At 38.8% G+C, this 25,453-nt stretch overlaps 1 protein-coding gene across 1 annotated transcript in view; it reads right to left on the minus strand.

Annotated features, from left to right (window-relative positions):
- The window catches only part of gpr158a (G protein-coupled receptor 158a), a 75,680-nt gene that overhangs the window by 32,868 nt on the left and 17,359 nt on the right, over positions 1-25,453 (minus strand). The window contains exons 3-5 of the mRNA XM_038731555.1: positions 9,804-9,903; positions 5,240-5,463; positions 2,479-2,547 (exon numbers count right to left, since the gene is read on the minus strand). Coding sequence (XP_038587483.1) covers positions 2,479-2,547; positions 5,240-5,463; positions 9,804-9,903 — 393 coding nt within the window. The remainder of the gene's footprint in view (positions 1-2,478; positions 2,548-5,239; positions 5,464-9,803; positions 9,904-25,453) is intronic.

Here is a 25,453-nt window from a genome sequence, read left to right on the forward strand (position 1 = left end):
AATTGCATTACTCCACAAAGCCAAATGCCATGGGAGCAGGATAAGATGTATCTCCTGCTGCTTAATAACAGAGGAATTATTTAAAATAGAAGCAGCAGCAGCAGCAGCAGCAGCAGCAGCGGCGACGGCGGCGAAATATTTCTGAATCTATATTTAGATTAGGAGTGATGCGTCTCACCCTCACAGCCGCGGCTCATGTGGAATTTGCAGCGGAGACATGGAAATGCATCAGGGTGGAGATCAATATAGCGTGCAGCACGGAGCCATGCAGAAAGATGCTGTTTTCACATGATCGGGCCCGAGATATTTTATCAAAGTCGTGTTCACAGTGACCATTTCGGCATAACAGTACAGAATAATCTGACAGAATTTCACTACATTGTAAGCACTGGAACAAAGGCAGGATTTCTAGAGTGAGTTACAAAGTTAAGTTCCCTTTGTAGAACCTTTTTACAAGCAATCTATTTTTAGCATTCGCTGCCATCTCAACTCCGGCCGGATACAGGATTATCAGTTACTATTCATTCATCTACTAACCAATAACCTGACTCCCATCTTGCTTTCAACACTCCGCAAGTTTCAAACATTATTACTTTCCAGGACCTTGTCGCAGCAAATTGCATCGATTAGCCAGCTCTAAATCACTTGATTTTAATTACATTTACTCTGCATTGCTTCGCTAAGCATATAGCTCCACATGATTGCAACTAAATTGCAATTAGCCAATGCCCCGCGCACCCAAGAGGAGGAAATAATTGTAGATTCATGTAAATCAATGGTATGTGGGTGTTGGACAGAGTCTGGTCATCTGCACGAATAATGAGGTGCTTCAGAAGTTGGAAAATAATGTGACTTTGTTGTCTCCACATTTTTTAGATCTATAACATTGTATATTCATCCAATTAAATGAAGAAAGAGTCTCAGTCTAACATAAAGCTCACAGTAACCAGTACCTATTTTCAGTTGTTTGAGCTATGTATTCCTTAATAGCAGTACCAACAAGGCAGATATGGATCCAAAGGAAACACTAAAAAACCACTGCAAAAAGTGAAAATCAAAAATGCTGTTTTCATTGCTTGTTTGCTCTATAATAGGACCTACACAAGCTTTGGACAATACTTTGATGTTTCCTTTGCTTACACATTACCTTTTACTGCCCACTGTTCTGCCTGCAGGACAATATCAACAACTAGTTTGAAAAGTTTTATTAGTGTAGAATAAAGATGTAGCCTAATATATATTATATTGGTCAGTTAGATTCTTTTCTTTTTGCTTATTGTGGTCATTTTCAAAAACAACGTCATGCTGTAAAAATAATCCAGGTACAACGCACGGTAGAGAGCTGACACCTTAAAAATATGTCTCCTATACTTCAAAGCATTCTGGCAGTCCAACAGTGTAATAAATCCTTGAAAAGTTTGTGTTAAAAATGGGTCTAATATTAATGATTATTTTAATTATTGGTTGATGTGACAATTATCTCCTTTATAAATAGCTTTGTCGATAAAACGTAAGAAAACTGTAAATAAATGCTTTTATAATTTTTCAAAGCCCAAGATGACATATTCAAATAGCTTTTTTTATCTTACCAACAGTTCAAAACCAAAACATATTTAGTTTACTGCAATATATATCAAACAAACGTATCAAATACTCACATTTGACAAGCCTTAACCAGCGTAAATTAGAGATTTTTGCTTGAAAAATTACATACACAATGAAATGAGTAAACCTTCAAGCTCTAAAAAATTGTTTCATTTAAGTTGAACATCCCTAAAGGGGGCTGAGTGTAAAGAATGAGTATATGTTAATTTAATTTAAGTGACCAGTTTCATGGAAAAACTGGGAAAATGCTAGATCAAACATGGCCAGAATACGGATTAAGAATAAAAACTCTCGAAAGGTTAAACTCAAATACATTTTAATGGAGTTTATTCTGTGTGAAGGTCTGAATGAGTGCAGTCTGTCCGAAGCAGCGTGAGTGGCTGGTCAACAGATGGTAGTGTTGACAGGCTGCTGGGTTCGTTGGCCAGCTCTGTGTACAGTTAGCAGGGGGTCACCAACAAGCCCTGGGATGTTTGTCTCTGCCGGTCCCGTTTAATCACACGCACACCTTGGCTGTGAAAACTCTGCTTATCACAGCTCCATGCGGCAGTCAAAAGAACACCAGAATATGATTTATGGACTGAGGTTTATTATCTGATAAGGCAAACGGTCCCGCTCTGTACCGCTGCAACTTTGTTCTGAGCACTGATTTTTCTTTTAGATGAACAAGCGGTGGTATGAACTGAAGGTCAAACTGAATGCCAACCTTCAGTCAAGGAGAAGATTTTTGCTTTCAGCTCAAGGGAGCACGACATGAGAATTATCAGCAAACACATCAAGAAATGAGCACATGAAAGGATGCAAACCTGTATGTGCACACACACACACACACACACACACGTACACACAAACTGGCAAGTGTCCCTGGCTTACCGGAAAGTAGAGAAGCACAGCTCCACACAGGATGGCCTCCAGTAGGACTAGACCTGATGCTCTGATACTCTGCCAAAAAGAAAAATACACCAATTATTAAACTTCTCATTCATGCATCACATATTTAAACCTGCATAAATCTGTGCAACCAGCTGTAAACATAACATTGACATACTATTTTCTCATAAAGTTATTAGGGTGGGTTACGTGTTAGCAAACAGTTACTCATTTACACATCCAGCAAACATGGCAAGGCAAGTTTATTTGTATAGCACATTTCAACAATAAGGTAATTCAAAGTGCTTTACATAAAACATAAAAGCAACAGGGAAATATAAAAAAGTTTAAAAGCAACATAGGGAAATTGAAAAAATACATATTAATAAATAATAAATGGGGCAACATCAGCATTAATTTGAAGTCGTGTTTTTGGCCACTTGGTAAATGTAAGTCATTTGATGCTAAGAAGGTTGCGTACAGAGTGTTTATCAAAGTATTTTCACTGAAAACAGCTGAATGAAGCTACTCAGAGCTGTGAGAATGAATCAAACCAGTAAAACAAAAACAACAAGAATCAGAAAAAGTATGTAAAGCTGACGGCAGCTGCAGAATCGGATGATTATTCTCTGTAGATTTGTCACTACGAACAACTCTTCTTATTACACGTAGTCATATGATCCATTATTTATTTAAAATATGTATTACAGCAGCTTTAATATTCTTTTTCACTAATGTACAAGATACTATGCAGAAAGTCCCATTTGAAATATTAATACAACCATAGTCTGAAAGGAAAATAGATTATAGTCTTTTTTAAAGGATAGAAGATAATTTATGTTTTGGGGGAAAAAATTTTCTAACAATGTCCAAAATCTTGAATTAAAATATAAAGTTTTCCTTTCTACAGAATGGATATATGGCTGTTCTAACTCTTAAAATGCCCCTCATATTGCAAGAGGTTTAAACAAGTCTAAACAAGTGGGATATCTTAATATTCCAGGAGAATTTAATAGGGGAAGGGAGCTTTCTTCTTTGTTGGTTAAAAGAGAAAAAAGTAGAGTGAAAGCTCCTGCCTCAAGGACTTTTTATAGAAGGGTTCACCATTTCAGGCACTTATTTAACAACATATCATCCTCTAATTGACAAGATGCTTGAGGGGGCTTTCAAAGAGCAAAAGACAACTGTGTCACCCATTTAAAAATACATACAAAAGACAACACAGAACACTAGCCACAGCTATGTAGACCAGATGAGTGATGTTGATCTTATTTAAAATATATATTTAAAAAAACTTAAATATGCAACCCAACTGATGTCATTGTTTATGAAAATGAACCGTTTTTAATTGAAGTCTGTGAAGAGCTTTGAAACTAAGCTTTTAAATTTAGTTTGATAAGATTAATAGGGATTACATAAATGGGGATTACATAATTTTGACAAAGCCTTGGAGTATCTAAAACTTTCATCTGCTTTATTAATGGGAGCGATTCTTTGTTCAACTCTGGTTGATATAATGGCAGAGCCTTCAGGTGTGTGGGAGGTGGAGGTGCTAGATGCTCCTCTGGCAGGAATGTGGTGAATCTTCAGGCTAATCCTCCCATGTCTAATGCTTAAGACAAAGCATTTAATCAAGCCAATTAACTGACAGCAGCAACTGGAGACTCAGAGGACTTCATAAGTCTGGGCAAAAGTTTACTTGGGAAGAAAGTGAACTCAGTAAATAAATTCCTTCTAACACCAACTTTCATTTGTTCAGCCATTATAAATAGGAGTTTTACTGCTTTATGTGTATGTGTCATTTTAATGATTCAGCTAAAAGCCAATTAATGAAAGTTTTTGTGTTTGCAGTGTAAAATCTGGCATTTTCTGTAGAATTTGAAGCAGTTTGTTGAGAATAAGACTGGAGCAGATGCCACGGCTGAGTAGACAAAAGAAAAAGAGAGAGCACTCTCAAAGGTTTATCCACTGATTTTTGAGAAAATGTCATCACCTTTCAAGGTAATATAGATTACCAGGTGCGAACCTACACACTGAAACAACTCAACTCAATGCCATATTTCACAATAGGGATAGATTTGATAAAGTATATGATAGGAATTAAAGACAAAGATTTCATCTTTAGAAAGCGAGAAAAGTGTGTATGGGGCATATACCTTTGGTGTGAGAGACCTGGGTTCGATTCCCACATACACCAATGTGTCCCTGAGCAAGACACCTAACCCCTAGTTGCGACCTCTGACATTCATATCAATATTAAGTTGCTTCGGATAAAAATGTAAATGCTCCGTATTTGTATAGCACCTTCATTCACACACATCCATACACTGGCAGAACAACCACAAGAACAAGCTGTATGCATGCAAATTATCACTCAAACTGTGAAAGACAAAGCCTGTCAGTGGCCTGATGTATAAATCAGAGTAAATTCGGTTCAGTGCTCATTTGTAACAACTGGTCACTGTCCAACTTGCTGATGTTGAGTTGATCTGTAGTGGTTCAGCTGTTTGAAATGATTTCAAAGCTTTATTGTGACCACCCACATTCACTGGTTTATGGATCCAAAGGGCTTTGATGGCCATACGGCCCAGAAAACATCAAACATAACTGATATGAATTAAAGAAAACTAAGCTTTAGTGTCTCTGTAGCACCTGTCTCTAGGCTCGTGAATCACTCACAAACAATGTCAGTTAAATGACAATAGATATAAATGGATATAACTTTGTAAAGGAATGTTTGTTATGATCATGTAATGATAAATACCTTATGCCTGCGAAAGTGGTAGATGAGTACCATGCTAACAAAGACAATCAGCAAGCAGAAGCACTGGAAAGAGAGCACAGCCAAGCGAAGAGCGCCGTCCTCTCGTGCCACACAGGGGGTGTCGTCCTTGCAGAAGGCACAGCCTTTCTGACATGGCAGACAGTCGCTGGAAGACCCCTCGTCCGCATTGGGACCGCTGTATGCAGCTTTTCCCTTTCCCATCCCTGTCAAAAACAAGATTTACAAATACAGGAGTTTAATTCCAAATATTCAAGGCAAGACATCTCAGCAGCTGAAACAGGTTTTGTCAGTGTTTTGGTATTGATCAGCAAGCTTATCAACCCTGTGCAGAAGATATTTTGTGCTCTAGGACAGTTATTCCTAACCAGGGGCAGTACTTGTATCCTGGGAGTACAAACGGAAAGATTGTGGAGAAGCTCAGCTAATTTGAAAAAAACTTAAATATAGAAATAATTGTTTTGATGATAAAAATGTATCCATATACTGATATAAACCATTTGTGTTGCGATTAAGAGTGCATGAAAACTAGTTAGAAACCCAGAAAGGAAACAGATAAATAAAGATAGTCCAAGTCATTAGCTAAAAGTAATGGACAAAGGAGATAGCTTAAAGTACTGGTTGACACAAACATCTTAACGTAGTTAAGATTTTAAAGTTAAAAGTGATAGTTATAAATGTTAGCAAGAAAAATCGACGATTGAAATTGTTAGTTAAAGGTAATGAATGCACACCTGATGTTGTTAGCTTAAAGTAATGGATAAATGATTAAAATTGTTACTTTAGCTACAAGTACTGGATAAACAACTGAAATGTTATCTAAAATGAATGGTTAAAATGGTTAAATTGTTAACTAAAGGTAATGGTTAAACACACTTTGCATTTGTTAAGTTAGCTAAATGTAATGGATGCAATGTTAGCTAAAATGAATGGTTAAAGGTCTAGTATGTATTTAGTAGGATATTGATAGAAATGCAATATAATATACACTATAAATAAAGACTTACATAATGAACCGTTATTTTTTTGTTACCTTAGAATGGCGGCATGTTGCGGCGCCATGTTTCTACAGTTGCCCAAATGGACAAACAAAGTGTGTTTTGTTACTACGTTGAATATGTACGAAGAATAAGGAAGAAGAAGTTTTAGTAGTTCTTCTTGTCATCTGGTTTATTAGAAGTAAGAAGAGTAGTGAAATTTGGACATATGGAGGACCACACGAATTATTTCGCATAAGAGCAGACAGAGCGTGTTGGCCACCACAGCTTCTAATTTGCTGGGAAAGGTAGTGGTGAGCGGTGAGTGAGCAGTTGGTTGCAATTCGCAACCCTCACCACTAGATGCCACACACTGAAATTTTAAAAGGTTGACACTGTCCACTAAAAGCAACAGAAACAGTGGAAATTTAGTAAGTAAGTAATGAACAAAAAGATTGAACAAAGATAGCTAAAAGTTATTGATAAACAGTTAAAATTGTTAGCTAGAAGCAAAAAATAATGGATACAGTTGAAATTTTTATAGTTTTATTTTTATTTTTAAATTTTTATAGCACTTTTCACAGAATAAAATCAAATGGAATCGAACTGATTCGACAAAGATAAAATACGAGATGAAATATAAAAGTGAAACAGACAAGTAATGGATAAACAGCTGGTATTGCGACCTAAAAGTAATGAATAAACGGTTTAAACATGGTGCTTCTGCCAATCCAAGTATCACATTTTATCATGCATAGTTGTTTTTACACAATGTTGATTCATCGTGTTGGGATGACTTTCAAAGGAAATAGAAGCAGGTTTTATAGCTCATTTAAATAATTGTCCTTGTTATTGAATTCTCCTCTGGATCTGTTGAGACCAGTAAGATAAAAGAGATGAAGTGCTTCTATGACAGACTGAATCGTCCTGAGTGTATATAAGCTTATCCATCCTCTGACCTTACAAGGATTCATCGACATTGTGTCAACACAAGGGAGATGGATCTATGTGTGAACATGAAAAGTCAACACTGCTGCACCTTGTTCAGTCACTAGCATATCATACAAGGCTGATGTCTGCGGAAAAGGCACACAGAGGCATGCCAGAACTTAATAATTTTATCCTGACAAGGACAGAGACGATGGGGAGTCTAAAGACAAGGCAGGTTGGCTGAAACTATAAAAAATCAGGGTTGATTGTGGACACATCCCCGCCTGATGAAAAATGAGCTTTGTGCAAGATCTGGGTGGAGAAAGTAAATGTATTCAAGAATTACCACTCTGTTTGAGGTATAAACCAGCCACAAAAGTAAAGTGGATGAGTTTAGTCACAGTGGACAGCAGTGAATGCTAAAAAAAAAATGCCCCCCAGGGTAAAGTAAGGTAAAAACCAAACAAACCCAAGGGGACAACAAGAAGCTAGTGCACTTGTCTGTTTAGAAATCCCCTGAGAGATACGCATATGGTTGGATAGATAACGAATGGTGGACTTACATAGAGCTTTTATGGAGGCTTTATTGGAAACAGCCATTGTCTAAGAGATTTGCAGGGATTTTGCCTTTAAAAAGAAACTGGCCTATTTTTCAAAGATATGACTCTGCACATCATTGATCCCTTCAAAAGAACTACTTATCTCCATAGCAATGAGTCATATCCTCTAGCTCATTCTCATTGGTTTGTTGCTCCTACAGATGACTGACAGTCAGATGAAGCTTAGCTACAGTAACTTCTCTCACATCTCTATATCTAAGTTCCACAGTGGAAGATCACTGGGAGACAAAAGAAAGTGAGTTGCACTGGCGTTCTCTGCAAAGGAGTGTCACGGATGTCCCCTTGTGGATTAACAGGCTTGTTATTGGCCCCATGGTGGGCCAGACTGCAGCACTACGCTTCACTAACAGGCTTGCCTATCCTCTCTATTATTGTATCCTCAAAGACACATACATGCAGACACACATACACTCACACTGAGTTTTCATGCAGACCTGCACACATGAACACGCAAGTTTGTGTGCGCTTGCAGCACAGCACAAACAGGCAGGAGAAGAGGGCACAGATATCCAGCTCTCCGAAGAAGAAATCTTTAAGCCTTTTTGCTTTTCTGTGCACGAAGGAGAAATAGTTTTAGGTTTAAAAAAAATGGGTGCCTGTAAGATTTGTGCAAAAATTGAGGGAGACAGGAAAGGAGGAAAATGGGTGAGAAAAGGGGTAAAATTGAGAGAGAGACACAGAGGAACATGCTGTATGAGGTTTGAATGGGATGAGACAGGAGGGAAAGTGGATCGAAATTAAAGCAAGTAAGTAAGAGAGAGCGATAGAGGGCAGGTGAAAACCACTGGGGTTCTGTGTCTGCAAAAGCCTTTTTAATTAACTCACAACAGACAGAATAAACTGGGAAAAGTAACTACCATTAAAAGATATTTCCCATCTTGAACCTGAGTAGCCTCCCCAGGTACAGGGGCTACTTTATTTTTCAGACAGGGCAGCAACACGTGCCTCCTTCATTACCACAGTTATAAAATCAAGATGTTACATAATGTAACATATAAGGTGAACATAGTTCTTTTACTTTTGTGTGTTAAAACCAGGGTTATGTTTGCATGTCTTATCAAGGCATGCCTTATATTACCATATGTACCATTAATGTGAAATATCATTAAAAAAGAGTTTGTCTCAGTTTTATAAGTCTTGTCACCACTAATTTTGTTATCCCAAATTCTTGTGGCTCCAATTGATAAAGCTGACCTAGTTTTATATTTTGTTATTAAAAGGTAACTTTTGGCAACATTTACCTTATATTTTTTTTTAAATTGGTCCAGTATTGAACGAGCACACTGCAGATGGCAGCAGCAAGACTGGGCTGCAACGTAATCCTTGTGGGCAGTTTCACCCCTTCGTAGTACGTGTAAGCACTAAAGTGCTTCTTTTTGCCTCTGGCAGGCTCAGATCGTTAGTGTTTGACGACATTGTGGAAATGATTCCCACAGAGACAGACCTTTTTTTTTAAAGAGTTAGATTTTCCTTTTTCTAACATGTTATAACCAGAAACAATTGCTATTTCGCTGCTGTCAAAGCCACCAAACTCCCTTGACAAAAATAGTAATTTTACCTCTCTAGTCTTCAGCCTTGGGTTAGTTTGTGTTATTGTGAGATAACAATAACACAAACAAGAGAACCGACCAAGGCAGCAACTCCTGTATTCTGTGGTGTGGTAAGGTTCTGTGGAGGTAAGATTTCTGTTTTTATCAAGAATTAACTCAAAAATAAACTACTTTTGATTGGTCACCCTAAAACATAACTACAAACCAGTTCAGTTTTCAAATATGACATAGTTTGTTAATGTGTGGAGTTGTTATTATATGTGTCAGAAATCACTAACTGTACCTTCACCAAAAAGTATCCACATACAGGTTGAAAGGCTGAAATTTGCCAATACAAAACAAATTCTTCTGATTTGTTACCTTTAAAAGTGGCCAAAGCAGTCACCTTGCAGGAACCAATACTCCTTATTAGGACACAGTAGTAATGAAGAACGTATTTTAATAGGTGATAAATTTGTCAGTGACTTACTGAAGCCATTTACTGCCACTCTGTTGGGGTGGTAGAATCCTTTCTTGCAGTGGCACTTGTACTTGTCCAAGACAAATCCATGACCGTGGATCGGCAAACACTGTGAAGAGAAGAAGAAAAACATGTACATCAACCACACAGAGACGAAAGTGGATGCAATTTGAACTTCCTTGGCCATAGGTAATTAAAGAATTTAAAACGTGTATACTGTAAAACAGCATTAAAGCAATTAAAACGTGTCAATACTAAACCAAAAGTAAAGCCTGTAGCTGAAAATCAGTGAGCAGAACATAACATCAAATGTCTTGTGGGAGGTACAAAGGTCTAATTATTTAAGTCGTGAGATTCCTCTCTCTGTCTAACTGTGCCTTCTCGCCACTCAATATTAAATTAGTGAAGCCTCTTTCAATTGATTGAAAGTCTGATAGGAAACAGACTGAGGGCTGCTGAGAAAAACATGAGGGGTGTCGGGGGGCATCCTTGGCAGACTTTGTGTGCTGTTTGCCAAATTACAAGATATAATTAATATCTAAATTAAGCACAGACTTATTTGCATGATTAAAGGAGAACCATTAATTATATTTCATGTGGGAATGAGATTCCATCTTCTTTCTGTATGAACACATTTAGGTCATTGACATAAAGCTCTCTTTCCTGAAACTACATAACAGTCTTATTTTCACACGTTTTTCTAAGAAGAGATGATAATGACTTATGAGACCCAAGAAACAACGAGGGGCCCAGAATAGCAACAGTACTTCAGTTGACACTTGACACGCTATGAAGTGTTTGTGACCTGACTGCGAGATCTAGAGGCAAGGCCAGTGGCAGGGTCTAAATGAAGTCTCAGTCACTGTGATGCTCTTCACAGCGGACCGTACGTGGCGCGTCTTAAGAGGCAGCTATTTCTAACAATCGCTCAGGGTCCTTGGTGAGGTCTGAATGCATTTTTTCAGTCTGCCAGTGAAGGCCCTGAGTCAAAGCCTTGGAGAGGCCGGCCGGCGCTCAAAAGCACAAAGTAATTACCAGGTTACTATTCAGGGAAGTTCCTCAAACAAACACCACTGAAGAGACCAAATTTAAAGTGGTACTAAACTAATCTGTTGAAGAGATGGCTCCTCGTTTCGGTGGTGACAGCCTTGAAAAATGGTGTACAGTACTTTGCCACTACATATTCAGACTTCAACAGCATATTATACCCACATACTGAAATATGAAAGACAGATTTTTAATCTATTTAATATGTGTTTAAACCATAGCCCCAGATGTTCTGAATGCATACTGCCATAATCTACTGCAGCTCTCCAACACTAGTGATTTTTAATGGTAGATTAAAGGTCACAGACAACATGAATTTGCCTTTTTATTAATTAATCGTGTTTCACACTAGGAGCCCAAAAGAGGGGTTCTGTCATATTCAATTTATCCAGTCCAAACCACATTATGGCCAAATATTTGAAAATAATGGACTTGCACTGAGGCAAAAGTTAGGTTTTAAAGCTGCCATTTCAATTATTTTATATTCACAACAGGGGAAAAAATATGTGTAATGTAAAAACTGATGATCCCACAGAGTTTTTCCACCCAACTCTGCAGTTCCCCTCTTCTCTAAGGAGCTTTTGAGCATCTCTCTGCTGTTTGTTTTTTTATTTACCGTGCACAACTTTACTGTTTTGTGCACAACTTTACTGTTTTGGTTCACTCTCAAGCATGTTTGTTTATATAAACCAACTGTATACTAACTGCACCTAACAGCAGAAAGAAAAGCTAGCAAATAGCTGGTGAACATAGTCAAGCATTTAGCAGCTAAAGAGGCAAAGATTTCACTCATGAAATTGGTGGTGACCAAAAAAAAGCCGAAAGCATGATGCTAATGTCTAATGGATGGGTAAATAGGCAACTGTTTGTCTGCCCACACATTGTCATTTAAACCTTGTATGAAGATAATCCTGTATGTTAGTACCAGCCTGTTTCACTGCCCCCAAGTGTCCAAATAAAAATCAATTGATGCTGCTTTAATCAAACCACATTTATGGATTAAAAGGGGGGGGGGGGGGCAACCCACCATGGCAACCACCAAGAATCTAATGATAACTGGTAAGCATCATGTAGCCAAGCACGTGCCAAAAAGCATTTGGATAATCTGATGGATTATAATAAAAGCCCTATAAGAGCCTGTTTCGAATGTTAGCAATCCAAGCGTATGTTTTCTAATGTGTGTTTGGGTTTTTAAACCTGCAGCAGTCATATTAACCAACCCAACCAGTCTGGAAGATTTTAAAGAAAATCAAAGAGGCAAATCGAGTATTGGCAAATCAGCCTTTTACTCTGCTTATATATTACAACAGGTGATTGATAAGATGTTCCACCATACCGGTGCCTCTCGTTCGGATTCAGGCCTCTGAGTTGTGTACCCCTTCATAAAAACTGGCCAGTTGCTTTAAATGAGCACTGTGCAACGTGAGTCAGACAACTGATTTCATCTTCAGTTGTCTCCTTGGGACAGGTGGAGCGTGCTGCAGCTACTGCCTGCCACTATTAATATGCCCACCTCATAGAGACACCAGAAGAAACAGCCAGAGACAGGTGTGTGTGTGTGTGTGTATATGCATATTTTCCACGTGTGTGACAGGGAGAGCCAGAAATAGCCCTGGCAGTGCATCCCACTCCTGCCTGCTGCAGTGATTGATATGGGGGTTCGGATGTGGAGTATACTGAATGGGGGGAAGCAGCCCAGACAGCGTGGCCTGCCTCCCAGCTACCTGCCATCAGTCACATGTGATCTCAGCGGCAACAGTCTAGCCAGGAGCCAGACTCATATCAACGGGCCATAAAAAGAACCAGATCTGCATAGGTCTCCATACAAGGATAAGCAACTGAGGAGCGATTACAAGGTGTAGGGTGAACTCATATTGATATGACTGATTGACAGAAGATGATTTCTGTTCAAAGATGAGGTTATCATCATTAGAAACATATAACACCTGTTCTCACTAAACTTTTGATTAAAAAAATTATAATTAACTTCACCCTTGAATTCACTTTTCAACACCCTGGGTACCCTTCAGTGTCATTTTTATACATGTGGAGCTCCTTAGCAGAATAAATGTGCAACGTCCGGATAGACTTTGAAAACTAGTGGTTAACGTTTAGGAAAATATCATGGTTTGGGTTAAAATAACTTTGTTACTTACGTGACTTAAATTGCATAAGTTAATGGTTGAATGTCCAGTTTCTGACCCACCCATCTACTTCATCCACCTCCTTAGTCAGACTTTAGCATTGAACAATGACGCTAAAGGGTGCCATGTGCGTTGGTACTAGATGCCGAAGGACGTGACAAAGTGTAGTTATTTGATACCCCGGGAATGAGAACGTGCTGAAATGAAAGGCCCATATGTGGATTTTTTAAAATGATTTGATTATTCCACTGATAGGCGGTGGTAATGCAACGCGAGTGTAAAAAATGCTCATGCTAAATGAATATACGAAAAAAAGAACTGAATTGGCTAAAACGATAACAATAGTGGGAAACTCTGAATGTAAAGTCCTTGCTAGACAAAATTATATTGTCTGAGTTCTCTATACTTATGTGTTAAATAGTGAATTTAAATAAACTAAACTTTAGAGCTGAAACAATTAGGCAATTTGTAATTTGAAAACAAATGAATTATTATGAACTATTTGGAAGTTTCTTTTTTAAAATTTTCTCTGTCATAGATGTGACAGTAAATAAAATACATTTGCGTTTGGATAACAAGACACCTATGACTAAAAAAATACTGCAAGAAAATAATGTACATTAAATAATAATTAGAAGTAAAGCTAAAACGTACGTAATAGCCCTTCCAAACTTATTTTTAAATAATAATATACGAGTGTAAAGGATAACTAATACAATATGTACAGCTTAACATACATCCTGTTCTAGTATTTCAAATACAGCACACATAGACAGTGACCTACTTCTTTGTGCATATGCTATTAATTATGTTTGATGATGTTCTGTTGATAGCAACTCAGGTGGCCATATTGTTCTTTCCACATTGAGCTGGAGGCATCAACTGTGCTGCTGGGGAGCAGAAATCATTAAATTAATTAATAATTATTATATATGATTGAGAATAATGTGTTTGACTGTTGTTTCTTATAACATCTGATATGGATGCAATAAATAAATGTAGCCTATTTACCCTTTAAAACTGAGCTATAATTTAACTAATAATAAAATAAATGAATAATACAACATGTGAAGGGTCGGTTTCAGTCCATCCATTCCTGTCACCTACCTGTGGATGCAGAGATAAGTAAATATGCTCCACCTCATTTATTCTTTATGACAGTCACATGTAGGAGAGGCACCCAGAGCTTGTGCTGTGTGTCTCCAACGCCCCAGGTTGCCCCACCAGCACCGCTCGCTGTTGTTCACATCCCAGCTGTGGCAGCTGTCAATCACGCACACTCTGACATGCTAATTGCCATGGTGACATGTGTGTGACCGCAAGCGAGAGCCTTTTTATCGAAGTGCGTCACGCTGTCAGACCAGCACGGCCTGCCTGCGACAGAGCACTTATAACAGGACCGCAAGACTCAAAAATAGACACAACACACACTGAGTCTCACTCTTTCTTTCTCCCTCTCTCGCTCTCTGGCTTGTATTAAATTTCTTACATCAGTGCGTTTTGGAACATTGTGGTCAATTCATAATTTAATAGTGATCTAAATGGGAATTCTTAATAAATTTGAGAGTCCCACAGTCCTTGCACACGCTCATGCATTGGTCACAAGTATCATGTTTCTTTAAATTAATCAAATGTGTCAAAATTAGAGCAAGAGGAAATTTTCAAGTCAGTCTATTTCACCCAGGGCCCAACCTTAATACTGGTCTGAATGGGAGCAAAGGTTTTCATGTTTGTTGGCGTGCTGGTATTTGAATGTGACAGAAACGGAGGGGAGAGAGGGCAGAGATGACATGCAACAAAGACTCGAACTTGGGATGCAGCTATCACACGGTCACTGTCTTAAACCACTCCTCCACAGGAATGTCCACATACTTTGAGACTTTTTAAATTTAGCGACATCTAAATGTCTCCTCGATTGCCATAGTGTAAATACTTTATAATATATACTAATGAGTTTTGCAAATCAAACAGGAGAGATCAGTGACAAAACTTTCTTAAAATGTAATTATGTATGATAAATGAATAGATGTACTTGCAAGATATGTACGTGTTCCCAAGAAATTATGTTATATACATCCATTTAGTTGTAGGCTCTATATACATTACCCAGAATGCAGCGGTTTGACTCTAAATATTTAAAGGCACACCAGCGGACAGACGTGTTTAGTGGTGTTGCTGTGGGAGTTATGACTATGTACTGGATTCCAAATATTGACTACCTGATGTGTGCATAGAGCATGACCTTTGAACTACACATTGACAGGGATTGCAGATTAGCATTCAGCGCAAAGGTGCATGAACTTTTGTCATAGTGCCTGCAGTAATTCAATGAACACCACTTCTGCAATTACAGTGAGCAAGTTAACATAATTATTGTGGTTGATAATTGCCTTGAATGGTTTTCTAGTGTAGGAACTGTAACTTTCACTGCCTCTGGGCAATAAAATATAATGACATTTCTTTTTGTTAAATACAATTTCCATATACATAAAATACAGCAGTACTCATGTGTGAAATACTCCTTTAGTGGTCTTCTGTGAACATAACTGTTTGGCAGAGCACATTTTGAGTTGTGATCAATGATTTCTATTTAACTCAACTTGATTGAGAGCTCTGTCCTTTTGTAGCCCCACCCGAACCTGGGTCCGCTGCGGTTTTCACAACCAGACATTTTCAAGTGGCTTCCTTCCAGGGATTTTGTGGCAGAATAATCATTCTTGGCATGTGGTCTGTTTATAGTGAAGCTTTCAAAAGTAATTACATTTTGGGATATTTTGTTTCATTTCAAAGGGTTTACTGAACAGAATAGTGCAAATGAACACCCCCAAAAATTTCTTAAAAGCGTGCTCAACAAATCAATGTCCGTAGAAAAGGTGATATTGCACACATTTGTAAAATGAATATGGCTATATATTTCTATCAGTATTCAGTTATGAATTTATGAAAATACATTGACCAGTTAGGCAAATCCACATTGTCCTATTTTATTTCATTGTAATGGAGCAAAAAAACTATCCAAGTGTAAATGGACTGGTCAGTCGTTTGTCGTATTTTAAAAGCTAGGTGGTCAGTAAAAAGAAAGAATTTTTTTTAGTAATGTTTAAAGAAAATAAAATGCTTGGTTTTCAAAGTGGGCTTCCCAAGTGGGGCTCCAAAGAGTTTCTGGGGAGGATCAGTTAATGAAAAGGAACAAATACATTATTATTAGTTATCAAAAGGAGGTCCTATAAAGCCTAAATGTGTGTGATTTGGTTAATGAGATTGTTTAAAAATAATGCAGTTTTAGAGGAATATTATTGTTTTTCCAACTTTCCAACTTTCCCAGAGTCAGAAATAATAAATAAAGTTGTGTCACACAGCAGTATTAGGTTATCTTGGCTCATTTGTTGAGTGTCTATGTAATCATTTAACATAATCATAATCCCATAGGCATCCAGGAATTGAGCGAAACTAAGCAAGTAAACCAAGGGGACACCTTTTTTCAAGCTTTGCCTAAGGGGAAGTCCACATTCTCAAACTTTGAAAACCCCTGAATTAAATATTTAAAGCGATACTATGTAAAACATGTTTGTTTCCTAATTACATTTTGAATACGTAATATTAAATGAGAAGAGCGTGCAAAATATGTCTTGTTTTAAGCATAATGTAGTGCAAACAAGACAGTGAGGACCACAACAACTATATTAATTCAGCGCAGTTCCACATCTACCGTACATTATTGCATTCATCTATAGTAGACTGCGGCACTCCTTGCACACAAATGTGCACACAATTTAAATGATTCCTCCTGACATCAAACGCAGCAGTTCTTTGCCTTCACCTTTCTGTGACATGAAGCAGGAGAAGAAAAACTAGTCCAAAGAGTAGTACTAATTGGTGCGAAGGCCAGGCATTGTCCACCTGACCAGAAAACCAGGAACTATTTCAATTCTGCTGGCTAATTAGGGCCTGCTGTGGACCTCTACCAACGCTCCTTAAGTCCTGCACAGAGCCTAATCAACCACTAATAGGCCTCTGTAGATATTTGTAATGATCTTACAGTGCAGCATGAGCCCAGAGGAAAATTCATCGTCCAATAATTACAGATTGAACTATAGGATGCACAGAAAGAAGGTTAGAAGGGGAAGACTTGGTTGGAGGGCAATTTACTCTGCAGTTGTCTGTGTGTGTGTGTGTTTGCACATGCAACTCTAAACTGCCTGCTGAGGATGTGGATTAAGGCACCATGGAAAGACAGTGTTTGTTTTAAAAGAAGAATACAAAACAATGGAGTTTTTCAACACTGAAGGATCCTGCTGACTTAATTATTTCATTTGTGTGACCTAAATTGAACTTTTGTTATGAAACGGAACAACTGACCTCAGTTTCCCACAGTCCTCTAGGAACTCAGCCCATGGACCCAACTTTCATCTACAGTTGGGCAGTGACCTATGACCTGTGATCCATGACGTCACCTGTTCAACAAAACCTCAGCGCAACTTATGTTCTCTCTCTTTTCTTTTGAGTTTGGATGCACTTATTGGAAGCCCCTTTGAACAAAAGCTTCTGCCAAAGAAATGTTATGTAATGTAATAAAATGGGAACCAATGGGCTTGATTCAGGCCAGGTTTGATGCTAAAATATAAATATTACAGACATTAAATGTTATAGTTACTTAATTGTTAACTTGATCTGACACCATAAACTACATCTTTTATCAGAAATAAAATGGGAGAAATCTCAGGAAGAGCAACAAATATGAGATCCCTCTTTTCAGGCTGGACTGACATGCAGTAAGGGCTGTATGTAGACAGTAACGTGTGATAGCTGCAGCAGAATTACAACATAGTAAAAAGAAATTACTTATTAAAAGTAAAGTACTATATAAAGTAAGTCTAATGTTGCAGTCCCTAACCCCACCCTCTGACTAATTGGCTGTAAAGAGAATAAAGGTTCCAAAATACATTTGGCTCACTAGTCACCTAACGCTTCACGAATAGGTCCGTGATGTCAATGTTAGAGCAGCAAGACCAAAAAGTGAACTAGTGTTTGTGTGCAGCTCTGTGTATGAGAGAGAGAGAGAGAGAGAGAGAGAGAGAGAGCAAAAAGGGCAGAATGAAAAAACAGAGAGAGAGGAATGAGTTTTGACATCAATATATTTGCTTCAGGCCGGGTTCATGCTTTTTTTAGCTTTTAAATTGGTGCTGGATCTGGCTCAGACCACAATTTCAGGCCTGTACATTACTCTAACTCAGACATACAGACAAACACACAAAGGACCCACAGTCACAGAAACACTGCAGGGAGCTGGATGGATGTGGCTCTGTGCTCAGAGGGACAGCTAGACAGCCAGCCAGGCCTTTAAACGAGGTCAACTACCAGGAGTTAGCCGGAGCTGAGCTGCTCGGACACTGAGGCCGGGCTTTGGGTGCCGTCCAAAGACCAAAGCCTAAACGCCAGTGAGATAAGCACTCTGGCCTAGAGGGAGCTTAACATTGCCATCAGGCTGGGACTAGCAAACACACAACAGACACCACTGAGATATTGCTTTCATAATCACATTCACAGCTTATGTAAGTGTCAAAGCGAACTGGCCGGGCACATATTTATTCCACGTTCACACGGTGAAATGCACAGTAATGGTGACTCTTGCAACTTGCAGACATACCACATGTAGGCCTACGCATACTCGTGTCCAAACAAGGACTATGTGCACTTACAAAAGAGGGATCAAGCACAAACAAAGGATTCTGTAACTTTCCTCTCTTCTCATATACAGAAACTGCCACAGTTCTTCCTTACTTGAAATCTCTGTCATCATTGGATTCAACAACATATAGATACAATATAATATATAGGTAAGAATCCTGGCTAAAGAGGCTGCTTGCTGACCTTGTAAAATGAGATTTGGGAAGCCGTCGAAAGAATTTGATTGCGAATCCAAGTAGCAAAAAAGAGTTTGCTTTGCAGGGTGTCTGTAATCACCCCTAGGGACAGGGAGGCTCGGACTAGAAAGGTCAAGCTATATCATTGCACTTCTTAGTTAGAACACTAGAGGAACTGCCAACTACTTGACCTAGAATGATGTATTGCTAGCCGATGAAAACTTTTACCTCAGTTGATAAAACATGGCAGAACTGAGAAGATGGCGAGTGAATGCCAAACATTTCAGAATTTGGCCCCTGACTTTATTTTTTTCACAATGAATCAAGGTTTAGGGTCACGTGAACAAGTGATAGGTTACTTTGCCAGGTTACTTTTGTGTATGAATTGTCACTCTCTATCTTTTTACTGTCCATCATTCTTTCTCTGTCTTTTTCTATCCTTTGTCAGCAAACGGCTGTGCTCATTTCATATCTAATCTCATGGGTCCCTAGACAAATGTTACCTCTACATTTCACTTTTTTCCCCATCCTCCCTGGACTGAGTGTTTGCTTTCTGCCTCGTTTTACGGTGTGCTGCTAAGGCTGGGCAGAGCGGATGTAAGACTGCGCCCGGGGTGAGTGTACTCAAGTCTTCAAAGTGTTTCCATGTAAATTCAGAGTTGCAGCATTATCCGCAGAGCCAATTAGCGGGACAGTGGTGAAGGGAGGGCTGAACTGCCGAGGGCCGGGGGCCAGAGTTAAAACCAGAAGTGTCCTGTGATGTCTCGTCCCAATGCGTTATGGCCAACAGCCCTCAACTTTGACGTTTTCATCTCCGATACAACTAAGGACACAGAGCACCTTACTACAGTCCAATGTGGGATCTGAATTTTGTACATGAGCCTTTTCATTTATTGGTAACACAAAAACGTCTTAATATGATATACTAAATAACACTTATCCTCGGATGACACACTGGTGCACTTTAAATGATGAAATGTAGGCAATGTTACAAAAAACTTTCAAATGAAACTCAAGGAATTTGACCCAGACTGTGCTGGCAGGACATGGTATTGGATGTTTCATTTCCGTGCTGATATAAAAACTTTTTTTTTTATAAATTTGATTTTGAGTTTGATTTTCTTTCTCCAGCACTGAAAAGATGTAACCATCCATCTGCCGAGCTGCAGACGGATCTACATCTCTGTTCATCCAAAAAACTTCCTAATCTTTCTTTCTACAGTAGAACTACTACTCTACTACTTTACTACAATGCTGCACAATTCCCACAGCACAAAGGAATTGGTTGGTGCACAGCAGTTTTCCATTTCCTTCCTATCAAGTACCCCTTATCAGCTCTGAAGCATAATCACAGCTTTGGTGAGATCACTGTAGATAATTAGCAATTACCCTATTTATAGGCTCCTGAACATACTCTAATAGGCAACATAGCAAGGAGCGTAGTTAATTAGGATGCTTCAAGCACTATCTCTCCACCCATATTGCTGAAACTAGATCAGGAGGTTGAAAGGGCCGTAGCCTGGTGTGAAACTACTCTTTACATGGGTCCCTGGAGGGAATCCCTGACCCACTGCGATGCCATGTTTTTCACAGAAGGGGAATCCCAGAGATGCTAAACAGCTATTTTTATCTTACAATACGCAGCCGGGCCTGCAGATGAAGGGGTAAGCATTTTTGTTGAATGAGTGTAGAGGGAACACTTGCACGGTGGTGGTGGTGGTGGTGTTGGAGGGGGGAGCTGTCAGAGAAACAAGCTGATAAACGTTACTCACTGTTGCTCAACTAAAGTGAATCACATTCACAAAGAGGCTTGGGGAGTTTCGAGAGCATACAGCATGTCCAATCCATGTCCAATACAGTTGGTGAAGACTGACATGTTTAGATGTGACATAAAACTATGCTCTTTCTTATGAATTTGTTTCTGACTTTACAGAGAACTTGACCAAACAAATAAAGTCCTGGTATTTATATTTATTGATCAAGAATAAAAGTTGATTCGTCTTTTTTTAGGCAAATGTAAAATACTGTTCTGCATAGCAGATACAGTATCTTAACAATTAGTTTAATTTTCAAGCCAGAAAGCCAGAAACAGAAAGCCAGCCTTGTATCATAGAAAGTTTCTCATTTTTACATTGCCAGAAAAATCCTTTTTGACAAAAAAAAAAACATATCAAAAGCACATTCAACATAGATTTTATTACCGTCTTCTTGGATACATTACCACCCTTTTCTGAGTTACTGTTTCACAAAAGCAAAGTTAATGTGAAAACAACAAATTCATTGTTTTTGTTGTTAGTTCATTTCAGCAGTGGATTTCTGGCCAAATCCCAGAGTTTCATTACATTACATTTGGAAATAAAAAGACAACTCATTATGGGAAAGAATGAGGCCTAAAACCTTTGCAAGCAAATGAAGCAATATTTCTGGTGCCCAAATCAATCTTTTTAGTGTCACACTGATTAATGAATTTCAGTTTTCATATTGTTTTAAAATGAATCCCATCAATCCAATCTGCTATATGTCCTTCTCAGGGTGAAGGAATAAACCACCCAACATAAGGGAACTAGCTCTTGTGCAATCAAGTAATTTAAAACAAGTGCTCGAGGCTGAGTTAAAGTGTACATTACACTCTTCTGCCATGATCCTGGAAACGTATGTTCTTCTGTAGCAGTTGGCATGCTTTGCAGATCAAGGACTTGGTATCAAAGCTGCCAATATGATACATGGCCTTGGGCTAGTCTCTGTATGTTAAAGGCAGCTGCAAGTGGAGATTGTAGGACAAGCAACAATGAGACGTAAATCACAGAAACAATGGATGACAAGAATGGGTTGTAGGTCACCACATTTTGGAACTGGGGGGTTTGTTCACACATTTATCGTGGGGACAAAAATCTGAATGTGTTCACAATGTCACACTGTGAGGACAAAAAACTGATCACATAGAGAAACTGTAGGGACGTACAACTGATCATAGATCTCACACACATTGCAAGTTTTAAATCTACCATGGGGTGAGTGGGTGGGGGGGGGCAAATTAATTAAAGTTCCCATCCACCAACTGTTATGCGAACATTAAGTGTTGGCTGCATCCAGATAAACAGTTGGTAACACTAAAGAGCGCCAATCAAAACCTCAAAGGAATATAAACGATATGCCATTTGTGTTTGTTTCATGAACTAATTTAGGGAACGTTTCAGTCTCGCTACACACAAATCTAATGTTTTCATCTGTGGCCATTTTATGTCTCTTCAGTGGCGCAGAAGCTTAAAGGACATTTAAGTCACATGCTGCATGTACGCAATGATTCATTCACTAAGTCTAAGTTAAACTAAGTTAAATTTGCTAAGCCATTGCACTTTGTCAAATTTGTTTTTATTGACTATTTAACTCCACTCTGGGTTTTTAGTGCAAATTAAAAATGTACAAAGGACAAAAATCTGTCTAGAGGCACAGTGTGGAAACAAGAAATTTGATTGCATAAATCTAAATGTATCTGTTCAAACGGCCACAAAGTGACATTGCAGGGACAAGAAGCTAGTCCCTGTAACTGGATAACTATTTCTTTTTGGGTTAAGCCTTAAAACAAGAATCTGACATCTTTACAAAAACAATCAACAGCTGGTCCCCACAAGGCGACAACTGACTTGGTTTTTGGTTAAGGTTGAAATTACACTTAGGTTAGGGTTGGAGTTAGGGATGTAGTAGTCATGGTTTGGGCAGCCTCCAAGGAATGAATGTAAGTCAAACTAATAACAGGCTTGTTTGCGTGCACTTTTCTGTTTCCATAAATGTGTGTGAGAGAGAGAAACAGAAGGTGAGAGCAGGAGGGTAGCAGCAGTTGTTTAACACTGATGGCGTTATTAATTCAGCAGCACAAAGTACACGGCGGAGAAATCAGCGTGTGATTGAGATGATAGCCGGCTGGGCCAGGACAACCTTGTGAACCAAGGTCAAGATGTAACAGTGATTCAACAGACAGAGCTAGAATATCCACTTCAGCCTTTCAACAACAGAGAGAGCACCACAGTGAGGTAAAAAATAAACCACACTTGCTGTTGAGTGTACAAAACACCAGCACCATCAAATGTCCCCCTGCGACGCAGTGGTTTGAAACCTATTTTGTGGGTATTTTGGTGCGGACAGTCAGTCCTTTGCTGCCATATGGGTTGTTGTGAGTTTCAACTTCAGAGTTTGAATCCAACATTTTATAAACAGAATATTTTAGCAAATGCATTCTGGATAATGAATTTGTACTTTAATGTCACTTCCAAAAGGTGTGAATATGTGGACTGGAATTAAAAAAAATATTTAGCCATCCACTACATGAACTGAATTCCAGTTAATCTAAACTGGCTAGCTAAATGGTTTACGAACTAACAAGACCAAGAATTTACAGCTAGTGGTTGGATCAGCGTAGTAGTCAATAAACAGGACAAGAGAGGTCATGCATGGGACAAATCAATTAGGCCTAATCCCAGGGACATCCCAGCTAATACGGGACAGTTGGCAACCCTAATTGTGCACCATGTGCACTTCTTGGTTTACAGTTTTAGCATGCTAACACAAAGCAGAGCTTCAGGCTCAAGGGAATGTCATTATTTTTGCAGGTAGCCTAAGTATGAGACAAACTGAAATGATAACCTGAAGATATCTCTAAATAAAAGTCAGCTTATCACCAAAGTTTTAAAATCCATCTTGAAGCAAACATAAATGTCTGAATCTAATTTCATAGCAATACATCCACTGGCTGTTGAGTTATTTGAATCAAAACCCCACATGTCAACTTCATTGTGGACTAGAGCAAAGGTCAGGGAATCACCAAAGTCAATAGGATTCAATCTCCGGGGATCATGAATGACAGCGCACCAATTTTTTTGGCAATCCATCAAATAGTTCTTGAGATATTTAACTGTGGACCGAAAGAGGAGGATTGACATTGATTACTATGCCTACAGCCTCACAGAGAAGTTGTAACCTCAGACCTCGGAGCAGTGGTGGTAATATAGAAATCAGGTGGTAACCCTGTTTACTGTCTCTGATATAACACAACATCTGTGTATGGAATTCTTAGATTTAAAACTCAAATCCAGGTATTATGACACTATGTACAGTCAAAGCCTGATGTTTTCATATCATTCCCAGTTTATAAATGTTTTTAACCAGTGGTCCTCACTCTTCTCAATCAGCAGCCCTCAACAAGAAACAGCGCAGAGTCAGGAGTCCTCTTCGTGCCGGCTGGAGTAATCATTCAGGTTATGTGTCACTGCCTTTCACAGGCTACAGTCCCCCTGGGCTTTACCACTTGTACCGAGCAATAAGCTAATTGATTGAAACATTCATCATCCACAGCCGTGTTCTCGTATGAAAGGTTCCCCCAAGGACGACAAAGTCCTAGACTTTAGAAGAATGGTGAAACATACTAATAGAAGTGCCAAGAGATGAAAGGTAGGGAAAAAAAGGACAGGAAAACATCAGCGTCAAACAGCATGTATACGCCGATTCAACAGGAAATTAAGTTGAGATTGTGGTTGATAATCTTTGGGCTCCATGCTTGGGCTTGGTTATGTGATGATTCATCTAGCTTCACCATGATTGGCACAAGTTAGATCTGCAGTGGATAGTTAATCAAAGAAAATACAATTTTGCTCTTGGCTTAATACATGCACCCACTGGTCTGCAGTCAGAGTTTATAAGAAAATTGATTGCTATATATTGCCCTTGACAGCAGCGTTGACGTACTCTGGTTCATTTTCTTCATTGCATGCAAGTTCCTGTAATTTGATGCTGCAAAAATAACCGATTTACAACAATATGGATCTGCTATATTCTGTTTTATTGCATTTTATCAAGTCATTTTTTCTATTTTTATAACCAGAAAGTTGTATTTATTTATTTAGTTAAATTCTGCAGCTAAAGTAAGATCATTTGTAAGATTCTTTCAACTTGTTTGCAATACATAATTAACTATCTATCTATCTATCTATCTAGGATGAGGAAAGATTTGAGGAAAACTTTTAACACCACATTTTAAAATAGCATAGGTTTCTGACACTGTTGAGTTATTGTATTTTTCTTGTCAACAGTCCGAGCCTCATTTTGTTTTGCCTTCCTCTGCTTGCCTGGTGATCAGTCATCCATAGCATCTGCCTCCATCTGAGTTTGGGCTGTCTGCATGCTTGGCTGGGCAAACAGCAGCTTGAGAGGCAGGATGTGAGGGGAGGCCAGGGAGCCGGCTGGCGGGAGCGACTGCATTTTGTCAAATTCAATTGCCGGGATGGTGGCACTTAAAACGCTGCTAAGGAGCAGGAGAACGACAGTGGATGTGTGTTGAAAGGTATTCATGGATCTTGGATAAATCTTGTCAGTGTTGTGCATGCAAAACAGAATGCGGCGTCTACATGTGAGTGAAGGTGCGGTGTTGCTGCAAATGCTGTTATAAAGAGCATCCGAGAGTGGAATGGAAATCAATGAAACTCTTAAGTAAACACCACCAACCAAACCAACTGTTTTGTTTCTAATAAAACAAAGAATGTTCTGCTAACGTGGATCTATAGCAGCTTGAAATGATAGTTTTTTTTTAATTTAAATTGCCCCAAATAAAAAC

This window comes from Micropterus salmoides, unplaced genomic scaffold (genome assembly GCF_014851395.1).
Source record: "Micropterus salmoides isolate LMB-PRFRI ecotype aquatic unplaced genomic scaffold, ASM1485139v1 Ms_hic_scaffold_1, whole genome shotgun sequence".
NCBI lineage: Eukaryota > Metazoa > Chordata > Actinopteri > Centrarchiformes > Centrarchidae > Micropterus > Micropterus salmoides.